This window comes from Mobula hypostoma, chromosome 11 (assembly GCF_963921235.1).
Source record: "Mobula hypostoma chromosome 11, sMobHyp1.1, whole genome shotgun sequence".
NCBI lineage: Eukaryota > Metazoa > Chordata > Chondrichthyes > Myliobatiformes > Myliobatidae > Mobula > Mobula hypostoma.
Window position 1 is genome coordinate 3,136,571 of NC_086107.1, and position 24,704 is coordinate 3,161,274.

Sequence of the window (24,704 nt, forward strand, 5' to 3'; positions counted from 1 at the left end):
GTAGGTCCGACTGAAGTCATTGGGGCAGCAGGGGTATGCATCTGCAACTCATTGGGTAAATGGTGTCATGTCTCTGGGATGAGGAAGAGGGAACTGTATGGTGGATCTTTAAGTGGACCTGTTGTCGGACTGGAAACGTTTAAAACAAGCAGCTGGTCAGGTTCTCCAATGATTTTGAATTCATTTTATTTCTACAGAAAAGAGAAGGAATTCTCCAGTCCCGGCACATTCAGGAGGAAATCACGGGCAATATCGAGTAAGTAACTAACACTTGTCTTTCGATTGCTGTTAATGGAGTTATAGGTGTCCAGACTCCAAACACAACTTTTAAACTGGATTTCGAAATCTGGGCCAAGGGATCAGATTCAGCCCCGATATGTTTCTGCTCAAATCCAACGCGCCTGTCACAACTTCCCCACTGGCAAAAACATTTCCTTGTTCCCCCAAACAGTCAATCCCTGGACTGCTCTCCAGAATTCTTTCAGTTTATCTTTTTGAGATCAGAAATTAACCTCATTGGTCACGTACCTCGAAACATACAATGAAATGTGTCGTTTGCATCAACGACCAACACAATCCGAGGATGTGCTGGGGGCATGTGGCCAAGTGTCGATGTGCTCCTGCTGACAACAATGTAGCCCACAGCTCAGTAATCAAAACGTAGCGTGCCCACAGCTCACTAATCTAAGCGTAGCGTGCCCGCGACTCAATCCAAAGCGTAGCGTGCCCGTAAACGTAGCGTGCCCGTAAACGTAGCGTGCCCGCGACTCACTAATCCAAGCGTAGCGTGCCCGCGACTCACTAATCCAAGCGTAGCGTGCCCACAGCTCAGTAATCAAAGCGTAGCGTGCCCGCGGCTCACTAATCTAAGCGTAGCGTGCCCACAGCTCAGTAATCAAAGCGTAGCGTGCCCACAGCTCACTAATCTAAGCGTAGCGTGCCCACAGCTCACTAATCAAAGCGTAGCGTGCCCACAGCTCACTAATCTAAGCGTAGCGTGCCCACACCTCAGTAATCAAAGCGTAGCGTGCCCACAGCTCACTAATCTAAGCGTAGCGTGCCCACAGCTCAGTAATCTAAGCGTAGCGTGCCCACAGCTCAGTAATCAAAGCGTAGCGTGCCCACAGCTCACTAATCTAAGTGTAGCGTGCCCGCAACTCACTAATCCAAGCGTAGCGTGCCCACGGCTCACTAATCCAAGCGTAGCGTGCCCGTAAACGTAGCGTGCCCACGGCTCACTAATCCAAGCGTAGCGTGCCCGCGACTCACTAATCCAAGCGTAGCGTGCCCGTAAACGTAGCGTGCCCACGACTCACTAATCCAAGCGTAGCGTGCCCATGGCTCACTAATCCAAGCGTAGCGTGCCCGCGACTCACTAATCCAAGCGTAACGTGCCCACGGCTCACTAATCCAAGCGTAGCGTGCCCGCGACTCACTAATCCAAGCGTAGCGTGCCCGTAAACGTAGCGTGCCCGTAAACGTAGCGTGCCCACGGCTCACTAATCCAAGCGTAGCGTGCCCGCGACTCACTAATCCAAGCGTAGCGTGCCCGTAAACGTAGCGTGCCCACGGCTCACTAATCCAAGCGTAGCGTGCCCGCGACTCACTAATCCAAGCGTAGCGTGCCCGTAAACGTAGCGTGCCCACGACTCACTAATCCAAGCGTAGCGTGCCCGCGACTCACTAATCCAAGCGTAACGTGCCCACGGCTCACTAATCCAAGCGTAGCGTGCCCGCGACTCACTAATCCGAGCGTAGCATGCTTGCGGCTCACTAATCCAAGCGTAGCGTGCCCGCGACTCACTAATCCAAGCATAGCGTGCCCGCGACTCACTAATCCAAGCGTAGCGTGCCCACGGCTCACTAATCCAAGCGTAGCGTGCCCGCGACTCACTAATCCGAGCGTAGCGTGCCCGCGACTCACTAATCCGAGCGTAGCATGCTTGCGGCTCACTAATCCAAGCGTAGCGTGCCCGCGACTCACTAATCCAAGCATAGCGTGCCCACGACTCACTAATCCAAGCGCAGCGTGCCCGTGGCTCACTAATCCAAGCGTAGCGTGCCCGCGACTCACTAATCCGAGCGTAGCATGCTTGCGGCTCACTAATACAAGCGTAGCGTGCCCGCGACTCACTAATCCAAGCATAGCGTGCCCGTAAACATAGCGTGCCCGCGGCTCACTAATCTAAGCATAGCGTGCCTGCGACTCACTAATCCAAGCGTAGCGTGCACGTAAACGTAGCGTGCCCACGGCTCACTAATCCAAGCGTAGCGTGCCCACAGCTCACTAATCCAAGCGTAGCGTGCCCGTAAACATAGCGTGCCCACGACTCACTAATCCAAGTGTAGCGTGCCCGTAAACGTAGCGTGCCCACAACTCACTAATCCAAGCGTAGCGTGCTTGCGGCTCACTAATCCAAGCGTAGCGTGCCCGCGACTCACTAATCCAAGCGTAGCGTGCCCGTAAACGTAGCGTGCCCACGGCTCACTAATCCAAGCGTAGCGTGCCCGCGACTCACTAATCCAAGCGTAGCGTGCCCGTAAACGTAGCGTGCCCACGGCTCACTAATCCAAGCGTAGCGTGCCCACGGCTCACTAATCCAAGCGTAGCGTGCCCGTAAACGTAGCGTGCCCGCGACTCACTAATCCAAGCGTAGCGTGCTTGCGGCTCACTAATCCAAGCGTAGCGTGCCCGTAAACGTAGCGTGCCCACGGCTCACTAATCCAAGCGTAGCGTGCCCACAGCTCACTAATCTAAGCGTAGCGTGCCCGCGGCTCACTAATCCAAGCGTATCGTGCCCGCGACTCACTAATCCAAGCGTAGCGTGCTTGCGGCTCACTAATCCAAGCGTAGCGTGCCCGCGACTCACTAATCCAAGCGTAGCGTGCCCGCGACTCACTAATCCAAGCGTAGCGTGCCCACGGCTCACTAATCCAAGCGTAGCGTGCCCGCGACTCACTAATCCGAGCGTAGCGTGCCCGCGACTCACTAATCCGAGCGTAGCATGCTTGCGGCTCACTAATCCAAGCGTAGCGTGCCCGCGACTCACTAATCCAAGCATAGCGTGCCCACGACTCACTAATCCAAGCGCAGCGTGCCCGTGGCTCACTAATCCAAGCGTAGCGTGCCCGCGACTCACTAATCCGAGCGTAGCATGCTTGCGGCTCACTAATCCAAGCGTAGCGTGCCCGCGACTCACTAATCCAAGCATAGCGTGCCCGTAAACATAGCGTGCCCGCGGCTCACTAATCTAAGCATAGCGTGCCTGCGACTCACTAATCCAAGCGTAGCGTGCACGTAAACGTAGCGTGCCCACGGCTCACTAATCCAAGCGTAGCGTGCCCACAGCTCACTAATCCAAGCGTAGCGTGCCCGTAAACATAGCGTGCCCACGACTCACTAATCCAAGTGTAGCGTGCCCGTAAACGTAGCGTGCCCACAACTCACTAATCCAAGCGTAGCGTGCTTGCGGCTCACTAATCCAAGCGTAGCGTGCCCGCGACTCACTAATCCAAGCGTAGCGTGCCCGTAAACGTAGCGTGCCCACGGCTCACTAATCCAAGCGTAGCGTGCCCGCGACTCACTAATCCAAGCGTAGCGTGCCCGTAAACGTAGCGTGCCCACGGCTCACTAATCCAAGCGTAGCGTGCCCACGGCTCACTAATCCAAGCGTAGCGTGCCCGTAAACGTAGCGTGCCCGCGACTCACTAATCCAAGCGTAGCGTGCTTGCGGCTCACTAATCCAAGCGTAGCGTGCCCGTAAACGTAGCGTGCCCACGGCTCACTAATCCAAGCGTAGCATGCCCACAGCTCACTAATCTAAGCGTAGCGTGCCCACGGCTCACTAATCCAAGCGTATCGTGCCCGCGACTCACTAATCCAAGCGTAGCGTGCTTGCGACTCACTAATCCAAGCGTAGCGTGCCCGTAAACGTAGCGTGCCCACGGCTCACTAATCCAAGCGTAGCGTGCCCGCGACCGTGCCCGCGACTCACTAATCCAAGCGTAGCGTGCCCGTAAACGTAGCGTGCCCACGGCTCACTAATCCAAGCGTAGCGTGCCCGCGACTCACTAATCCAAGCGTAGCGTGCCCGTAAACGTAGCGTGCCCGCGACTCACTAATCCAAGCGTAACGTGCCCACGGCTCACTAATCCAAGCGTAGCGTGCCCGCGACTCACTAATCCAAGCGTAGCGTGCCCGTAAACGTAGCGTGCCCGTAAACGTAGCGTGCCCACGGCTCACTAATCCAAGCGTAGCGTGCCCGCGACTCACTAATCCAAGCGTAGCGTGCCCGTAAACGTAGCGTGCCCACGGCTCACTAATCCAAGCGTAGCGTGCCCACGGCTCACTAATCCAAGCGTAGCGTGCCCGTAAACGTAGCGTGCCCGCGACTCACTAATCCAAGCGTAGCGTGCTTGCGGCTCACTAATCCAAGCGTAGCGTGCCCGTAAACGTAGCGTGCCCACGGCGCCCGCGACTCACTAATCCAAGCGTAGCGTGCTTGCGGCTCACTAATCCAAGCGTAGCGTGCCCGCGACTCACTAATCCAAGCGTAGCGTGCCCGTAAACGTAGCGTGCCCACGGCTCACTAATCCAAGCGTAGCGTGCCCGCGACTCACTAATCCAAGCGTAGCGTGCCCGTAAACGTAGCGTGCCCGCGACTCACTAATCCAAGCGTAGCGTGCCCGTAAACGTAGCGTGCCCACGACTCACTAATCCAAGCGTAGCGTGCCCGCGACTCACTAATCCAAGCGTAGCGTGCCCACGGCTCACTAATCCAAGCGTAGCGTGCCCGCGACTCACTAATCCAAGCGTAGCGTGCCCACGGCTCACTAATCCAAGCGTAGCGTGCCCGCGACTCACTAATCCAAGCGTAGCGTACCCGTAAACGTAGCGTGCCCACGGCTCACTAATCCAAGCGTAGCGTGCCCGCGACTCACTAATCCAAGCGTAGCGTGCCCGTAAACGTAGCGTGCCCACGGCTCACTAATCCAAGCGTAGCGTGCCCACGGCTCACTAATCCAAGCGTAGCGTGCCCGTAAACGTAGCGTGCCCGCGACTCACTAATCCAAGCGTAGCGTGCTTGCGGCTCACTAATCCAAGCGTAGCGTGCCCGTAAACGTAGCGTGCCCACGGCTCACTAATCCAAGCGTAGCATGCCCACAGCTCACTAATCTAAGCGTAGCGTGCCCACGGCTCACTAATCCAAGCGTATCGTGCCCGCGACTCACTAATCCAAGCGTAGCGTGCTTGCGGCTCACTAATCCAAGCGTAGCGTGCCCGCGACTCACTAATCCAAGCGTAGCGTGCCCGCGACTCACTAATCCAAGCGTAGCGTGCCCACGGCTCACTAATCCAAGCGTAGCGTGCTTGCGGCTCACTAATCCAAGCGTAGCGTGCCCGTAAACGTAGCGTGCCCACAACTCACTAATCCAAGCGTAGCGTGCCCGTAAACGTAGCGTGCCCGCGACTGACTAATCCAAGCGTAGCGTGCCCGCGGCTCACTAATCCAAGCGTAGCGTGCCCACAGCTCACTAATCCAAGCGTAGCGTGCCCGCGGCTCACTAATCCAAGTGTAGCATGCCCGCGACTCACTAATCCAAGCGTAGCGTGCCCACGGCTCACTAATCCAAGCGTAGCATGCCCGCGACTCACTAATCCTAAAACTAACTACACTGCTTTGGAACGTGAGAGGAAACACACACAGTCACGGGGAGAACGTACAAACTCCTTACAGACAGCAGTGGGAATTGAACCCCGATCTCTGACACTCTAAACCATTTGTGCTACCCACTACGCTACTGTGAGACCTGGAATGAATTGGATAAAGAGTTTGTTATAGCACCATCTGTTGGAATTTAGAGGCAAGGGCAGTAGAGTCACAGTAGAGTAACGGCTAGCCCATCACTTTACAACACCAGCTTTCACCAATCACGGTTCAAGTCCTGCTAATGTCTGTAAGGAGATAGTACGTTCTCCCTGTGACTGCATGGGTTTCCTCTCGGCGCTCTGGTTTTCTCCCACAGTCCAAAGGTGTACAGGTTAGGGTTAGTGAGCTGTGGGCGCGCTGCGTCTAGGGTTAGTGAGCTGTGGGCGCGCTGCGTCTAGGGTTAGTGAGCTGTGGGCGCGCTGCGTCTAGGGTTAGTGAGCTGTGGGCGCGCTGCGTCTAGGGTTAGTGAGCTGTGGGCGCGCTGCGTCTAGGGTTAGTGAGCTGTGGGCGCGCTGCGTCTAGGGTTAGTGAGCTGTGGGCGCGCTGCGTCTAGGGTTAGTGAGCTGTGGGCGCGCTGCGTCTAGGGTTAGTGAGCTGTGGGCGCGCTGCGTCTAGGGTTAGTGAGCTGTGGGCGCGCTGCGTCTAGGGTTAGTGAGCTGTGGGCGCGCTGCGTCTAGGGTTAGTGAGCTGTGGGCGCGCTGCGTCTAGGGTTAGTGAGCTGTGGGCGCGCTGCGTCTAGGGTTAGTGAGCTGTGGGCGCGCTGCGTCTAGGGTTAGTGAGCTGTGGGCGCGCTGCGTCTAGGGTTAGTGAGCTGTGGGCGCGCTGCGTCTAGGGTTAGTGAGCTGTGGGCGCGCTGCGTCTAGGGTTAGTGAGCTGTGGGCGCGCTGCGTCTAGGGTTAGTGAGCTGTGGGCGCGCTGCGTCTAGGGTTAGTGAGCTGTGGGCGCGCTGCGTCTAGGGTTAGTGAGCTGTGGGCGCGCTGCGTCTAGGGTTAGTGAGCTGTGGGCGCGCTGCGTCTAGGGTTAGTGAGCTGTGGGCGCGCTGCGTCTAGGGTTAGTGAGCTGTGGGCGCGCTGCGTCTAGGGTTAGTGAGCTGTGGGCGCGCTGCGTCTAGGGTTAGTGAGCTGTGGGCGCGCTGCGTCTAGGGTTAGTGAGCTGTGGGCGCGCTGCGTCTAGGGTTAGTGAGCTGTGGGCGCGCTGTGTCTAGGGTTAGTGAGCTGTGGGCGCGCTGTGTCTAGGGTTAGTGAGCTGTGGGCGCGCTGTGTCTAGGGTTAGTGAGCTGTGGGCGCGCTGTGTCTAGGGTTAGTGAGCTGTGGGCGCGCTGTGTCTAGGGTTAGTGAGCTGTGGGCGCGCTGCGTCTAGGGTTAGTGAGCTGTGGGCGCGCTGCGTTTAGGGTGAGTGAGCTGTGGGCGCGCTGCGTTTAGGGTGAGTGAGCTGTGGGCGCGCTGCGTCTAGGGTTAGTGAGCTGTGGGCGCGCTGTGTCTAGGGTTAGTGAGCTGTGGGCGCGCTGTGTCTAGGGTTAGTGAGCTGTGGGCGCGCTGTGTTTAGGGTTAGTGAGCTGTGGGCGCGCTGTGTCTAGGGTTAGTGAGTTGTGGGCGCGCTGTGTTTAGGGTTAGTGAGCTGTGGGCGCGCTGTGTTTAGGATTAGTGAGCTGTGGGCGCGCTGTGTTTAGGATTAGTGAGCTGTTGGTGCGGAAAATGTGCCGGTACTTGCAGGCTGCCCAGCACAATCCTCACTGATTTGATTTGATGCAAATAATGCACTTCACTGCATGTTTTGATGAGACAGATAAAGTTCATCTTCATCTCTTTCCTTTAAAATCACACAGCACAGGAACATATCCTGCAAGCCCTCGGCCTACACTGCTAATGGCCCATTTATATTAATCCCATCTTTCCTGTCCCCACATTCCCAGCAGCTTCCCCAGACTTTACCCCTCACCTACACATGAGGGGCAATTCACAACCACCAATTAATTTACCAATCTGTGACACAAAGGATCGTGCAGCTGCTGGAAAGCTGGATTGGGACACACAAAATGCTGGAGGTGCTCGGTGGGGCAGGTAGCATTTGTGGAGGGAAGTTGGCAATTGAGGTTACTGCATCAGGACTGTTTATTCCTCTCTCAGTAGTGCTGCCTGACCTGCTGAGTTCCTCCTGAGTTTTTTATGTGTTGAACGTAGGATGAACCTGGAACTCCTGAGGAAACCAGCATGGTCACAGAGAGAACGTACAAACTCTGCAGAGACGGCTCCCATTCAGGCAAATCAGCAAGTTCCAAAAACCTCCTGTTTGCTGGAACAATCACTCCCCCTCCCCCTGTAAATGGACTGGCTTCCAGGAATAAGCAATAAGGAAGGGTGTTATGGTGGTGTAGTGGTTAGCATAACGCATTACAGCACCAGTGATTAGGGTTTAATTCCTGAGTTTGTACGTTCTCCGCGCGACCACTTGGGTTTCCTCTGGGTGCTCTGGTTTCCCCCAACAGTCCGAAGCTGTACGGGTCAGGGTTATCGAGCGTGACCATCCCATGTGACAAATAAAGCTAATCTTTCTGGAGAGATGATCACGTGTTAGAACAGAGAACATGGAACAGCACAGTACAGGCCCTTCAGCCCACAATGTTGTGCTGACCCTTTAACCTGCTTAAGATCAATCTAACCCTTCCCTGCCTCATAGCCCTCCATTTTTCTATCATCCATGTACCTATCTTAGTGTCTTAAATGCCACGAATGTATCTGCCTGTATCACCAGGCCATTCCACATACCCACTACTCTGTGTTTCTAAGAAAACGTACCTCTGACACCCCCCCCCGATACTTTCTTCTAATCACCTTAATGCCCCTTTGTAATAGTGATGTTACTGACGATGTCACCGGTTATCTTTTTAACCAGCTGTCCTTTAGCCACCCAGTGTACGTTTAAATTGAACCAAGTTGTTTATTATGTTCACTTATTGCTCACTGACCTCTGCTTTCCTTCTGCTCCCAGGGCCTTGTCGGGGAGACACGGTAAGATGTTCAAGAAGTAACTGGCCTTTGCATGTTGGTTGGTTGATGTCTGCCACGCGTTCGCTCGCTAGCACATCCACTCCCTGCCCGTCCTTCCCCACCCTCCCGCAGTGCAGAATCCCAGCCTACATCTCCGCCAGAGGCACGGCAGTGGAATCACCCCTCTGGTGATCGGGAGCCCGGGGATCACAATGCAGGGACTCGATTCCAATCCCATTAATAATCCAGATCTTCAAAGGAACGAGTTTTCGTACCATGACCGCAGATACTACCACATCCTCGGAAAACACGAGATTCTGCAGATGCTGGAAATCCAGAACAACACACACAAAATGCTGGAGGAACTCAGCAGGCCAGGCAGCATCTATGGAAATGAATAAACAGTCGACATTTCGGGCCGAGACCCTTCATCAGGTCTGGAAAGGAAGGGGGAAGAAGCGGGGAGGGGAGAGTTCCTTTCACTGTTCCCCCACTTCATTCCCCCTCCCCCATCCACCCACCTACCCCCTCACCTGGTCTCAACTCTCACCTGCCAGCTTGTCCTCCTCCCTCTCCTCCCCCCTTCTTATTCTGGCTTCTTCCCCCTTCTTATTCTGGCTTCTTCCCCCTTCCTTTGTCATGACTTCTGTTGTAGTCGCACCCAACTTCAGTGGAAAAAGCTTGCTTGTATTTACCCCATGTAGACTCAACATAATTTTGTATACCTCAATGCCTCTAGCAATTTCTGTGTGTTGCTTTGGATTTCCAGCTTCTGCAGATTTTTTCATGTTTGTGAGACTTAACCAAAATATTACCATAAACAAGTTCATAAAGTCTGTGAAACATGGAGAACAGTCACTGTCCTAGTGATGAGATGTTGGTGGTGGCAGGGTATTCATTATTCTCACAGACTGAGGGAAGAAGCTGTCACCCAGTCCTAGTCCTGATATTCCTGTACCTCCTTCCAGATGGTAGTGGGTCAGAGAGATTGTGGGATCCTCAACAATGTTTCAGGGCTTTCATAAACAACACTCCCAGTAAATGTATGGCTTGAAAGTAATCTTTCCATCATCTGTGGTGGGATTTGAACTCGTGTCTCTGTGCCATTATCCACTGCACTGTCCCCACCCTTGCTGTTGGTAGACGTTCTGTAATGATCTGAACCGTCCAAATGTGATTCTCTGGTCTCTTTCAGAGCGAGATGCTTTCGACACGCTCTTCGATCATGCTCCGGACAAACTCAACGTCGTCAAAAAGGTTTGATGTAATTTTGCCCTTTGTCCATGAGACCACAAGACATAGGAGCATAAATTAGACCATTCTGTCCGTCGAGTCTGTTCTACCATTCGATCATGGCTGATTTACTACCCCTCTCAACCCTATGCTCCTGCCTTCTCCCCGTTACCGTTGATGCCCTGACTAATCAAGAACCTGTCAACGTCCACTTTAAATATACTCAGTGACTTGAACTCCATGGCCACCGGTGGCAATGAATTCCACAGATTTACCCCCCTCTGGCTAAAGAAATTCCTCCTCATTTCTGTGCTAAAGGGACATCCCTCTATTCTGAGGCTGTGCCCTCTGGTCCTTGACTCCACCCCCCATAGGAAATATCCTCTCCACATCCACTCTATCGAGGTCCTTCACTATTCAATAGGTTTCAATGAGATCCCCCCTCCAGTGAGTACAGGCCCAGAGCCATCAAACACTCCTCATGTGTCAACCTTCTCATTCCTGGGATCATTCTGGTGAACCTGCTCTGGGCCTTCTCCATTGAGTCAAACTGAGGTTAAGGTGGAACTTCTCAGTGTGCACTCGAGTGCAAACCTCTGATACATGGGTGGTAAATGGACACAAATCCCCTGACCATAGTATCGTCCGCATTGGACAGGACCTTATTGTGCTTGTGTTGTGAAGGAAAAGTTCTGTTAAAGAGTCTCTTCCCCGCCTCTCCCTCCCCCACCAAAGCTCACTGCCAAACCGGCAAATAGAGAATAGAAGAGTGCAGCACACGAACAGGCCCTTCGGCCCACAGTGTTGTGCTGAACCAATTAAATTAGTAATCAAATGGCCAACTAAACTAATCTCTTCTGCCTACACGATGTTCACATCCTACAATTTCCCTCACATTCATCTGCCTATCTAAAAAAAGTCCCTAATGTATCTGCCTCTACCATCACCCCAGGTAACACATTCCAGGCCCCCACCGCTCTCTGTGGTTTAAAAAAAACTTGTCCCTATCATCCCCTTTGAAATTACTACCTCTCACTTAAATGCATGCCCTCTGGTATTAGACATTTCAACCATGGGAAAAAGATGCTGTCTGTCTAGTCTATCTATGCCTCTCATAATCTTATAAACCTCTGTCAGATCTCCGCTCAACCTCCGCTGCTCCAAAGAAAACAACTCAAGTTCGTCCAACCTCTCATGATAGCACATGCCCTCTAAACCAGGCAGCATCCTGGTAAACCTCTCCTGCACCCTCTCCAAAGCCTCAACCCCTTCCTATAATGGGACAACCAGGATTGTCTACAATGCTCCAGATGCATTCGTGACTAATAAAGACAAACACGCCATTCGCCTTCTTACCCACCTTATCAACCTGTGTAACCACATCCATGGAGTTGTGAACTTGGATCCCGAAATCTCTCTCCACATTGATACTGTTGAGGATCTTGCCCTTAACAGTGCACTGTCTCTTTACATTTGATCATCCAAAGTGCAGCACTTCACATTTGGCCAGGTGAAACTCCATCTGCCATTTCTCTACCCATATCTGCAACAGATCTATATCCCACTGTATTCGTTGCCAGTCTTCTACGCTAAATACAACACCACCAATCTTCATATCATCTACAAACTTACTAACCCACCCATCTACTTATATCCAGGTCATTTATTAACATAAATGCCATTCGACATAGACCTCCGGTCAGAATAAGTCCCCTTGCCCACCATCCCTCAGCACCACACTATGCAAGCCTTTAAAATCCTCAATAAAGCTAGTCACTTTGACCAATCCTTTGGCATCTGTTGTGATTCAGATGTGTATTTATTTTTCACATGTACATCCAAACAGACACTGAAATGCGTTATTTGTGTTAACAACACGAGGGTGTGCTGGGGGCAGCCTGCAAGTGTCACCACATATTCTGGCGCCAATGTAGCCTGTCCGCCGTGTTCAGCCGAGTGACACAGAACACAACAACCATCAAAGCAACAGCAAAACAAACCCTGTTCTTCCATCCGCCCACCCACCCACACATGGAGAGTCCTCTAACTCCGAGGCAAGCTTCCAGACTTCCAGTTAGCTTTTGGGCTTCGCTCCTCGGTATCAGCCCCCAGACTAACTGATGACAGTTCCCCAGGCTCGAACTCTGAGTATGCTGACTGACCAGCCATCATGCTTCCTCATGCCTCCTGCTCACACGGGCAAGTGTCATTCAACCGTACACGTATACTGCTAAACGAAACAACATTCCTCTGGACCAAGGTGCATAACACAGTACATGTAACTCCCACATACAGTAATATTACCACAAATTAATAAATAATAAGGTATTTTACGACACAGGTTAAATAGTAAGCTGTATAACACTCCGATCGTTTCACAGGTGAGGAGGCCTCGGTGGTGCCAGGGAGTGTTGGGGGAAGAAGCTGCTTCCCATCCTAACAGTCTTTGTCCTAATGCTATGGTACCTCCTGCCCGATGGTAGGAGTCAAAGAGATTGCTGGATGAATGGGAAGGATCATTGACAATGAAGTCAGAACTTGTTAATGATTGAGGAATTAACCAATCATGTTGGTCTATCCTGGAGCTGTTTGTGTGACTCCCAACCCATCCCATTGTACTTGACCCTAAGTTGAGGTAGCCCCTCAGCATCTGGTCCAGGGGGAGTCCTGTACTCAAACCTCAGGTTAATTCGGGTTGCTTTTGTCAAGCCTGCCCTCAGCTGAGAATGAGTGGTTTTTGAACGTTCCTATATTGGGCTGCAGGAGAGAAACACATCTTTTTCACACAGGTTCCTGAGGTATTGGTCATTCTCCAGACCTACACTGGTGAACAAATTTCACAACATATGTCGGTGATATTAAACCTGAACCTGATTCTGAGAAGATAAAAAATGTCAAATGTTAGAACATAGAACATTAACGCACAGTACAAGACCCTTGTCCCACGACTCAGCTCGGTAGGCCAGAAGGGCCTATTCCATGCTTTATCTATATATAAAAAAAAATTTAAATCATAAGACCATAAGATATATGAGCAGAAGTAGGCCATTCGACCCATTGAGTCTGCTCCACCATTCACTCATGGGCTGATCCAATTCTTCCAGTCATCCCCACTCCCCTGCCTTCTCCCCATACCCTTTGATGCCCTGGAAAATCAAGAACCTATCTATCTCTGCCTTAAATACATCCAATGACTTGGCCTCCACAGCCGCTCGTGGCAACAAATTCCACAGATTTACCCCACTCTGACTAAAGTAGTTTCTCCACATCTCTGTTCTAAATGTTCGTCTTTCAATCCTGAAGTTGTGCTCTCTTGTCTTAGACTCCCCTATCATGGGAAATAACTTTGCCAGATCTAGTCTGTTCAGTGCTTTTAACATTTGGAATGTTTCTATGAGATCCCTCCTCATTCTCCTGAACTCCAGGGAATACAGCCCAAGAGCTGCCAGACATTCCTCATATGGTAACCCTTTCATTCCTGGAATCATTCTGGTGAATCTTCTCTGAACCCTCTCCAATATCAGCGTATCCTTTCTAAAATAAGGAGCCCAAAACTGCACACAGTACTCCAAGTGTGGTCTCACGAGTGCCTTATAGAGCCTCAACATCACATCCCTGCTCTTGTATTCTACACCTCTACAAATAAATGCCAACATTGCATTCGCCTTCTTCACCACCGACTCAACCTGGAGGTTTTGCTTTAGGGTATCCTGCACAAGGATTCCCAAATCTCTTTGCATCTTTGCATTTTGAATTCTCTCCCCATCTAATTAATAGTCTGCTGATTTAATTTTTCCACCAAAGTGCATGACCTTACACTTTCCAACATTGTATTTCATTTGCCACTTCTTTGCCCATTCCCCTAAACTATCTAAGTCTCTCTGCAGGCTGTCTGTTTCCTCAACACTACCCGCTCCTCCACCTATCTTTGTATCATCAGCAAATTTAGCCACAAATCCATTAATCCCATAGTCCACATCATTGACAGACATCGTAAAAATCAATCTCATCCTTCCCTCCACTCGACATCATTACTGTGATGTACAGAAGGAACTCGGTCACAATTTCAGACTGGGATGCAGAGGAATTTCTCTCTGTATGGTGTGAATCATTGGAATTCCCTACAGCAGTGACCTCTAGGGTGGAGTCCGTGGATAAACTCATGGGAATCTCAGTCTCGGGTTATCAGTGGCTGTGGGATAGGTGGACGTTATTGAAGGGCTGAATGACCAACCTCCGTGTCACTGTGATGAGGTAGACAAACCTGGCACCAGCGTTTGTATCACGTAGTCCAGGAAACATCAAGGAGATGGCTGTCCATGATTCAGAATCATCCAGCATATTTTCAAACCCCCCCAGGTCCCATGACGATACTCTCCCCTTCCCTCTCCCCCAGTTCATTCCCTCTCCCCCACTCATTCCCTCTCCCCCACTCACTCCCTCTCCCCCAGCTCGTTCCCTCTCCCCCACTCATTCCCTCTCCCCCAGCTCGTTCCCTCTCCCCCACTCATTCCCTCTCCCCAGCTCATTCCCTCTCCCCCAGCTCGTTCCCTCTCCCCCCCTCATTCCGTCTCCCCCAGCTCGTTCCCTCTCCCCCAGCTCGTTCCCTCTCCCCCACTCATTCCCTCTCCCCCAGCTCGTTCCCTCTCCCCCAGCTCATTCCCTCTCCCCCACTCATTCCCTCTCCCCCAGCTCGTTCCCTCTCCCCCAGCTCGTTCCCTCTCCCCGACTCATTCCCTCTCCCCACTCATTCCCTCCCCCCACTCATTCCCTCTCCCCGACTCAGTCCCTCTCCCCCACTCATTCCCTCTCCCCGACTCAGTCCCTCCCCCACTCGTTCCCTCTCCCCCGCTCGTTCCCTCTCCCCGCTCATACCCTCTCCCCACTCATTCCCTCTCCCCCACTCATTCCCTCTCCCCCAGCTCGTTCCCTCTCCCCCACTCATTCCCTCTCCCCGACTCAGTCCCTCTCCCCCACTCATTCCCTCTCCCCCAGCTCATTCCCTCCCCCACTCGTTCCCTCTCCCCCACTAGTTCCCTCCTATCCCTGCCCTTATGTAAATGCATGCTTGTGTGCGTGCACAAACATACAGACACAGGCAGACAGATACAGAGACAGACACACACTGGCAGATACAGACATGCACATATAACACACGGAGACAGACACAGCCTGACACACATCTCCCCAGAGCAGACACTGACACACACACACACACTCGCACACTCTCTCTGTCTCTCTCTCTCTCTCACACACACACACACACACACACTCTCGCACACTCTCTCTCTCACACACACACACTCTCGCACACTCTCTCTCTCTCACACACACACACACACACACACACACACACACACACACCTCGCCAGAGCAAGCGGGCCTCTCGGTTTTGAGAACTGTCTGTTTTCTCTCTGCAGACGCTGATCACGTTTGTCAATAAACACCTGAACAAGTTGAACCTGGAGGTCACCGAGCTGGAAACCCAGGTGAGTGGCAGGTCAGGCCGTGGGCCAGAGGCCTCGTCTGGCTGACGGGCTGAGATGCCTACCCAGTGGATAGAAGCTGTCCTCGAGCCTAGTGGGACCTGCTTCCAGGCTTTTGTAAATTCTGCCTGATGGGAGAGGGGAGAGGAGAGAATGTCCAGGATGGGTCTTTGATTATGAGGCAGTGAGAAGCGTGGACATGGAGAAGGAGGCTGTTTGCTGTGATTGACAGTACTGTGTCCACAATTCTCTGCATAATACATAGAACAGAACAGCTCAGTACAGGCCCTTTGGTCATCGATGATGTGTTGACATTTTAATCTAATCTTAAAATCAATCTAACCCATCCCTTCCACGTAGCCCTCCACTTTTCTACCATCCATGTGCCAATCTAAGAGAATCTTAAATGTCCCTAATGTACCTGCCTCTACCAGCACCCAGGCAGCACATTCCACACAGCACCGTCTGTGTTTTTTAAAAAAAACTTACCTCTGACAACCCTCCCCTCATAACTTCCCCGTGTCACATTAAAATATATCCCCAGAGTCACAGAGAAGTGCAGCACAGAAACAGATCCTCTGGGCAGATGTGGTTGGCAGCTCATCCAGAAGAAGGAAAACTCTAATCTCCAACCTCTGCTGCCTTGTGGCTTTACCCACTCATGGGAAAGGCTTTGGGAGTAAACTGGGATGAAAAATTCGGAGGTGGAATCTCTAAGGCAGTCCTAAATTGAGTTGAACACTGACTGGCAACTCCTACGAGGCCATTGGTGCCAAACTATATTGGTCCCTACTGTTCCTTTGGATGATCAGCTGCATGGAGAAGAGAAGCCGGCCGCATGGGCAGCAGCTTGCTCTCCATTATCATACTGCTCTGGCTTGTGTATCATGTAGTCAGCTGGGATGCAACATCCATGGTCAACCCAGACCAACAGAGGACTTCAAATATTTATACTTAGTTTGGGTCTGTCCCACATGCCTGGACCTTTTGGAGACATCGTCCTGTTGAAATCCTACAAGAACCCCAGGATCCCCTCTTAGAGTTAATTTTTCCAGAGATCAGACCCAACCTGTGTGGTCTGCACTGGTAACGGTTACCTCTTGGCTTTGAACCCAACTCAGATGCATCTTCTCAGGCTGTATGATGTGAAGTTTGCTGATTTGTGGTAGCAGAGCAGTGCGGAGAGATGATTGTGGACTTTAGGAAGGTGCAGGCTGACCACTCCTCACTTCACGTGCCTGGCACCTCTGTGGAGAGAGTTAGTAGCACAAAGTTTCTGGGAGTGCACATAATGGACGATCTCACCTGGTCCCTCAACACCACCACTTTAGTCAAGAAAGCACAGCATTGTCTCGACTTCCTGAGGGGATTGAGGTGAGTGAGGCTTCGCCCACCCCAACTCCATTCTGACCAATTTTTACAGGAACATCATCGAGTGTCCTGACCAGCTGCACCAGCATCTGGTACGGGAATTGCAAGGCATCCGACTGCAAACTCCTACAAAGGATTGCGAGGACTGCTGAGAGAATAATCAAGGTCTCTCTTCTACCCCTTCCTCAGGAGCGTGGTATATGCAGGGCCCTCCCAAACATCCAGCAACCTCTTTGACCCCCTACCATCAGTCAGGAGTAATGTAGCGTTAGGATGAGGATGGGAAGCAGCTTCTTCCCACAAGCTGTGAGACTACTGAACTCCCCTTCACTGTGTGTCAGTCTCATCATATATGAGATGCCAGTAACATTGTACTGCTTATTTTTTTTTAACTTGTATATGCACCATTATTTGTTAATTTATTTGTGGTAATATTACCTTATGAACATATAATGTGTCTGAGTTATATTTCTTAGATAAGATGGCCAAAACTGCTCCCAATACTCCCAAGTGAGCCCTCACCAGTGCCTTATAAAGCCTCAGCATTAAATCCGTGCTTTTATATTCTCGTTCTCTCAAAATGAATGCTGACATCATATTTGCCTTCCTTACCACAGGCTCAACCTGTATATTAGTCTTGGAGGAATCCTGCACAAGGACTCCCAAGTCCCTTTGCACCTCAGATTTTTGAATTTTCTCTCCATTTAGAAAATCGTCAACCCTTTCATTTCTTCTACTAAAGTGCATGACCATACATTTCCTGACACAGTTTTCCATCTGCCATTTCTCTGCCCATTCTCCTAATCTAAGTCCTTATGTAGCCTCTTTACTTCCTCAAAACTGCCTGCCCCTCCAGCTGTCTTCATCTTGTCTACAAACTTTGCAACAAAGCCATCAATTCCATCAGCCAATCATTGACATATACTGTGAAAAGAATTGGTCTCAACACAGACCCCTGTGGAACACCACTAGTTACTGGTAACCAGCCAGAAAAGGCTCCCTTTATTCCCACTCTTTGCTTCCTGCCAAACAGCCACTGCTTCATCCATGCTAGTATTGTTCCTGTAATACAATGGGCTCTTAACTCATGTGGCACCTTGTCAAAGGCTTTCTGAAAATCCAAGTACGCAACATCCACCAATTCTCCATTGTTTTTCCTGCTTATTATTTCCTCAAAGAATTCCAACAGATTTGTCAGGCAAGATCTTGAGGAAACCATGTGTCTCGAAGTACTCCAAAACCTCATCCTTAACAATCGATACCAATATCTTCCCAAACACTGAGCTCAGACTAATTGACGTATAATTTCCTTTTTTCTGCCTCTCTCCCTTCTTGCAGAGTGGAGTGACATTTGTAATTTTCCAGTCCTTCTGAATGATGCCAGAACCTAGTGATTCTTGAAAGATCATTACTAATCCCTCCACAATCTCTTCAACCACCTCTTTCAGAACTCTCAGGTGCAGTCCATCTGGTCTGGATGATTTATCTATCTTCAGACCTTTCAGCTTCCCAAGAGCCTTCTCCCTAGTAATAGTAATTGCACTCATTTCTGCTCCCCCTGCACTCTCAAACTTCAGGCATATTGCCAGTGTCTTCACAGTGAAGACAAGTGCAAAACAATTCATTTCCCATTTGCTTGTCCCCCATTATTACTTCTCCAGTGTAATTTCCCAAAGGTCCAGTATCTCTTCTCGTCTCCCTTTTACACTTTATATATCTGAAAAAAAAACTTCGGTACCTTCTTTGATATTTTTGGCTAGCCTACTTTCATATTTTATCCCTTCTCTCTTTATGAATTTTTTTTTAGTTGCTTCTGTTGGATTTTAAAAGCTTCCAGTCCTCTAACTTCCCATTAATATTTGCTTTATTATATGCTCTCTCTTTCGCTTTTATGTTGTTTTTTACTTCCCTTGTCAACCGTGGTTGCATCATCCCGCCTTAAGAATACTTCTTCTTTGAGACATATCTATCCTGCGCCTTCCAAATTTTTCCCAGAAACTCCAGCCATAGAACCATAGAACCATGCACAGAAACAGGCCCTTTGGCCCTTCTTGGCTGTGCCGAACCATTTTCTGCCTAGTCCCACTGACCTGCACACGGACCATGTCCCTCCATACACCTCCCATCCATGTATCTGTCCAATTTATTCTTAAATGTTAAAAAAGAACCCGCATTTACCACCTCGTCTGGTAGCTCATTCCATACTCCCACCACTATCTGTGTGAAGAAGCCCCGACTAATGTTCCCTTTAAACTTTTCCCCCCTCGCCCTTAACCCATGTCCTCTGGTTTTTTTCTCCCCTTGCCTTAGTGGAAAAAGCCTGCTTGCATTCACTCTATCTATACCCATCATAATTTTATATACCTCTATCAAATCTCCCCTCATTCTTCTATGCTCCAGGGAATAAAGTCCTAACCTATTCAACCTTTCTCTGTAACTGAGTTTCTCAAGCCCCGGCAACATCCTTGTAAACCTTCTCTGCACTCTTTCAACCTTATTTATATCCTTCCTGTAATTTGGTGACCAAAACTGAACACAACACTCCAGATTCGGCCTCACCAATGCCTTATACAACCTCATCGTAACATTCCAGCTCTTATACTCAATACTTCGATTAATAAAGGCCAATGTACCAAAATTTCTCTTTACGACCCTATCTACCTGTGACGACACTTTTAGGGAATTTTGTATCTGTATTCCCAGATCCCTCTGTTCCACTGCACTCCTCAGTGCCTTACCATTAACCCTGTATGTTCTACCTTGGTTTGTCCTTCCAACGTGCAATACCTCACACTTGTCTGTACTAAACTCCATCTGCCATTTTTCAGCCCATTTTTCCAGCTGGTCCAAGTCCCTCTGCTGGCTCTGAAAACCTTCCTCACTGTATACTACACCTCCAATCTTTGTATCATCAGCAAACTTGCTGATCCAATTTACCACATTATCATCCAGATCATTGATATAGATGACAAATAACAATGGACCCAGCACTGATCCCTGTGGCACACCACTAGTCACAGGCCTCCACTCAGAGAAGCAGTTTTCTACCACCACTCTCTGGCTTCTTCCATCGAGCCAATGTCCAATCCAATTTACCACCTCTCCATGTATACCTAGCGACTGAATTTTCCTAACTAACCTCCCATGTGGGACCTTGTCAAAGGCCTTACTGAAGTCCATGTAGACAATATCCACTGCCTTCCCTTCATCCACTTTCCTAGTAACCTCCTCGAAAAACTCCAACAGATTGGTCAAACATGACCTACCACGCACAAAGCCATGTTGACTCTCCCTAATAAGCCCCTGTCTATCCAAATGCTTGTAGATTCTGTCTCTTAGTACTCCCTCCAATAACTTACCTACTACTGACGTTAAACTCACCGGCCTATAATTTCCCGGATTACTTTTCGATCCTTTTTTAAACAACGGAACAACATGAGCCACTCTCCAATCCTCCGGCACTTCACCCGTAGACAGCGACGTTTTAAATATTTCTGCCAGGGCCCCTGCAATTTCAACACTAGTCTCCTTCAAGGTCCAAGGGAACACCCTGTCAGGTCCCAGGGATTTACCCACTTTAATTTTCCTCACGACAGCAAGCACCTCCTCCTTTTCAATCTGTACAGTTTCCATGGTCTCACTACTTGATTCCCTCAATTCCATAGCCATTGCTGCTCTGCCATCATCCCTGCTAGTGTCCCCTTCCAATCAACTTTGGCCAGCTCCTGTCTCATGCCTCTGTAGTCCCCTTTACTCCACTATAATACTACAGCTGCTTTAGCTTCTCCCTGTCAAACTGCAGGGTGAATTCCATCATATTATGATCACTGGTACCTAAGGATTCCTTTACCTTAAGCTCTCTAATCAAATCTGGTTCATTACACAACACCCGATCCAAAATAGCTTTTCCCCCTGGGGGCTCACCCACACGCTGCTCTAAACATCCATCTAATAGGCATTCTACAAATTCCCTCTCTTGGGATCCAGCACCAACCTGATTTTCCCAATCTAACTGCATATTGAAGTCCCCCATGAGTATTGTAACATTGCCCATTTTAACATGCATTTTCTGTCTCCCACTGTAATTTGTAGCCCACGTCCTGGTTACTATTTGGAGGCCTGTATATATAGTAACTCCCTTCAGGGTTTTTTTTTTACCCTTGTAGTTTCCTAACTCTATGCACCAGAATTCTACACCTTCTTACTGATTGCATCAATGTGTTGGGCCCAGAGTAGAAACTGAGACATTGGCATCCAGGAACTTGAAGCTGCTCACCCTTTCCGCCTCTGACCCCTCGGTGAGGATGTCATTGGGTCTGATATTATCTTGTGCACACCCTCAAACATCTGGTGGTCTACAATTTTGGCTGTTCTTCCTGATTCAGCTCAAGGGGCACTGGTTGTCCTTGTTCGTTTGTCTGTTTATGATTAATTAGAGATACAGCACAGAACAGGCCTACCGGCCAATGAACCACACAACCCAGCCACCCACCTATTTAACCCAAACCTAATCAAGGATAATTTACCAATCTACCAACCAGTACATCTCTGGACTGGGGGCAGAAACTGGAGCACCCGGAGGAAACCCACACAGTCACAGGGAGAAAGTACAAACTCCTTCTGGGCGGTGCCAGAATTGAACTCTGGACTCTGGAACGCCCGAAACTGTAGTTGCGTTGCACCAACTGTGACACCTCATTTTTCTCTAGTATAAAATGGGCTATGGGGTGGGGGCAGAGATACCCATACTTTCCCATGCTGTGATATCACGGGATGACTAAGCGTACATGGTGGGCCTGAGAAGCTGATGTTTGGGAGAGAGGGGTGAAGATTTTTGGAGATGGAGGGTGGGGGGGTCTTCTCCTGGAGTCATTGTATTGGAGGTACGTTCCCTCCCAGGCTGTTGAGATATTGGTCTGGACTGGGTGCTAATGTCTTGATTCAACTGTCTGTTACAGTTTGCCGATGGAGTCTACCTCGTGTTACTTATGGGGCTTGTGGAGAACTACTTCATACCTCTGCACAACTTCTTCCTCACCCCGGACAGCTTTGAGCACAAGGTAAGTAGTTTCTCCCCTTGACCCATAGACAGGTGCTGAACCCGGCACGAGGAGCTTCGATTATCTCATGTGATCGGTTCCAAATGAGAGGAGCTGAGGCAGGACACATGGTACTTGCTCCAAACTGTGACCCAGCTCCACTGGCAGCTCTGCCCTGTGCCTCCTCCTGTCCTTTCCACTGGGGAAGGTCCATTAACAGGGGCAGTTGGACCAGGAGTCAGTTCAAATCCCATTTTGTTCTCCCCATGTTCCCTGCAAACCCCTCCACCTCCCCACCCCAGATTCCACCACTTGTCCACACACGGGGCAATTTACCAAGGCCAGATAACCTTCAACTCCACTATGGCCCAACTTTGAAAGGAGGGGTGGTTGGCCATGTGGCTAGCAACCCCATCCTTTAAAAACCAAGAGCCACAGAAACTCCAACAGGAGCTCCAAAGACCTCACCCCTGGGAGAGGAAGGACCTTTGCCCAGAAGATGTACGAGGTTGTGTGTTGAATGCAGAAGCCAAGGGGCTGATCAACCTTTGGTCAAGGACTGAGGACTCTGGCAAGCTGTTCTTGGTAGCCGATGTCCCAGTAGAGGTGATGGACTTTCGAAAAAGAAGAAGAATTAACCCACAAAACTTCAAAACCCACAAGTCCCTGACTGAAAAGAAGCTTCACAAGGTACAGGTGAGAGCACACCTGGAGTAGTGCAGCTGTGATCCCCACATTTAAGGAAGGATATGCTTTGGAGACAGTGCCAAGGAAGATCACTGGGTTAACGTAGAAGAGTACAGCACAGAACAGGCCCTTCAGCTGAGGATGTGCTGACCTTTTAACCTCCCCCAAGATCATTCCAATTCTTCCCTCCCGTTTCCTATCATCTGTGTGCCTATCAAAGTTCAAAGTACATTATATCAACCTTTGGTCAAGGACTGAGGACTCTGGCAAGCTGTTCTTGGTAGCCGATGTCCCAGTAGAGGTGATGGACTTTCGAAAAAGAAGAAGAATTAACCCACAAAACTTCAAAACCCACAAGTCCCTGACTGAAAAGAAGCTTCACAAGGTACAGGTGAGAGCACACCTGGAGTAGTGCAGCTGTGATCCCCACATTTAAGGAAGGATATGCTTTGGAGACAGTGCCGAGGAAGATCACTGGGTTAACGTAGAAGAGTACAGCACAGAACAGGCCCTTCAGCTGAGGATGTGCTGACCTTTTAACCTCCCCCAAGATCATTCCAATTCTTCCCTCCCGTTTCCTATCATCTGTGTGCCTATCAAAGTTCAAAGTACATTTATTATCAAAGTATGTATACATTATACAACCTTGACATTCATCTCCTTACAGGCAGCCACAAAACTAAGAAACGCCAAATGAACCAATTTTAAAAAAAGACCCGGTGTGCAGAGAGAGAAAGAAATCATGCAAACAATAAAAGTAAATAAAATAACACTTGGAACTGAAGTTTTACGAAATACACGAAGCCACGCACACTGCAGCTAGAGCAGGCCACAGCCTCAGTTCAGAGCAGAGCTGAGTCAATGCCACAGAGTAACGAGCGGAACTGTGCAGAACCAGGCAGAACAGGCCCATCCCGTGCCTCGTCCCGATAGCCTGAACTTTTCAGTCTGGCTTGGCGCTTAAATTGTCTAAACATGGGGTCGCTCCTTGCTCTCAGAGAGCTCTGGGGCATGATCTGGCCTGTACCTGATCTTTCCAATTTGGCCCTGAGCTTAAATCGATCAGACAGCGGGACTTTCCTCACTCCATCTAAGAGTTTCTTAAATGTTCCTAATGTATCTATCTCTACCACCACTCTTGGCAGGGCATTCCACTCTCCACGTTTTAGAGAAAAACCTACATCTGACATCTCCCCCCTCTCCCCACCCTACACTTTCCTCTAATCACCTTAAAATTATCCCCCCTTGTATTTCTGCCCTGGGAAAAAGTCTCTGGCTGTCCACTCTATGCCTCTTATCATCTTTATACCTCTAACAAATCAGCTCTTATCCTCCTTCGCTTCAAAGAGAAAAGCTTATTCAACCTGTCCTCATAAGACATGCTCTTTAATCCAGGCAGCGTCCTGGTAAATCTCCTCTGAACGCTCCCTAAAGCTTCCACATCCTTCCTACAATGAGGTGACCAGAACTGAATGCAATGCTCCAAGTGTGGACTAACCAGAGTTTTATAGAGCTGCAACTTTACCTTGTGGCTCTTGAACTCAGTCCTCTGACTAATGAAGGACAACCCACCATATATCATCTAAACAATCTTTGAGGGATCTATGCACATGGACCCCCAAGATCCCTCTGTTCCTCCACACTGCTAAGAATCCTGCCATTAACCCTGTATTCTGCCTTCAAATTTGACCTTCAAAATTGATTCACTTCTCACTTTTCTGGATTGATCTCCATCTGCCACTTCTCAGCCCAGTTCTGCATCCTATCAACATCCCATTGTAACCTACAACTTTTTACACTACCCACAACTCCACCAACCTTTGAGTTATCTGCAAACTTACTAGCCCACCTCATTTCCTCATCCAACATCAGAAAGAGCAGGGCTTGCTGAACAAATCCCTGTGGAACATCACAAGCCACTGACCTTCAGGCAGGATATGTTCCATCTACTATCACCCTGTCCCTTCTGTGGGCCTAAAACTTTTGCACAGTACTGTAGTCATTTCATAGCTCTGTTCTGCCACAAAAAAACACATTTCTTGACATATGTGAGTGATGATCGGCCTGATTCTGATATGGTCTCTATTGTGGTCTGAGAATGGGAAGGGGGAAGGGAGAGGGGAGAGGGGAGTCATGGTTGGGGAAAAAGGGGAAGAGAGCAGGAAGCCCCAGAGAGACATTCTGTAATGA

General features: G+C 49.9%; 1 protein-coding gene across 2 annotated transcripts in view; it reads left to right on the plus strand.

Moving 5' to 3' along the window:
* The window catches only part of LOC134354214 (alpha-parvin), a 108,737-nt gene that overhangs the window by 74,381 nt on the left and 9,652 nt on the right, over positions 1-24,704 (plus strand). For both annotated transcript variants that reach the window (XM_063063110.1, XM_063063109.1), the window contains 5 exons: positions 198-256; positions 8,700-8,719; positions 9,894-9,955; positions 15,352-15,420; positions 21,747-21,848. In XM_063063110.1, the coding sequence (XP_062919180.1) occupies positions 198-256; positions 8,700-8,719; positions 9,894-9,955; positions 15,352-15,420; positions 21,747-21,848 (312 nt within the window). The remainder of the gene's footprint in view (positions 1-197; positions 257-8,699; positions 8,720-9,893; positions 9,956-15,351; positions 15,421-21,746; positions 21,849-24,704) is intronic.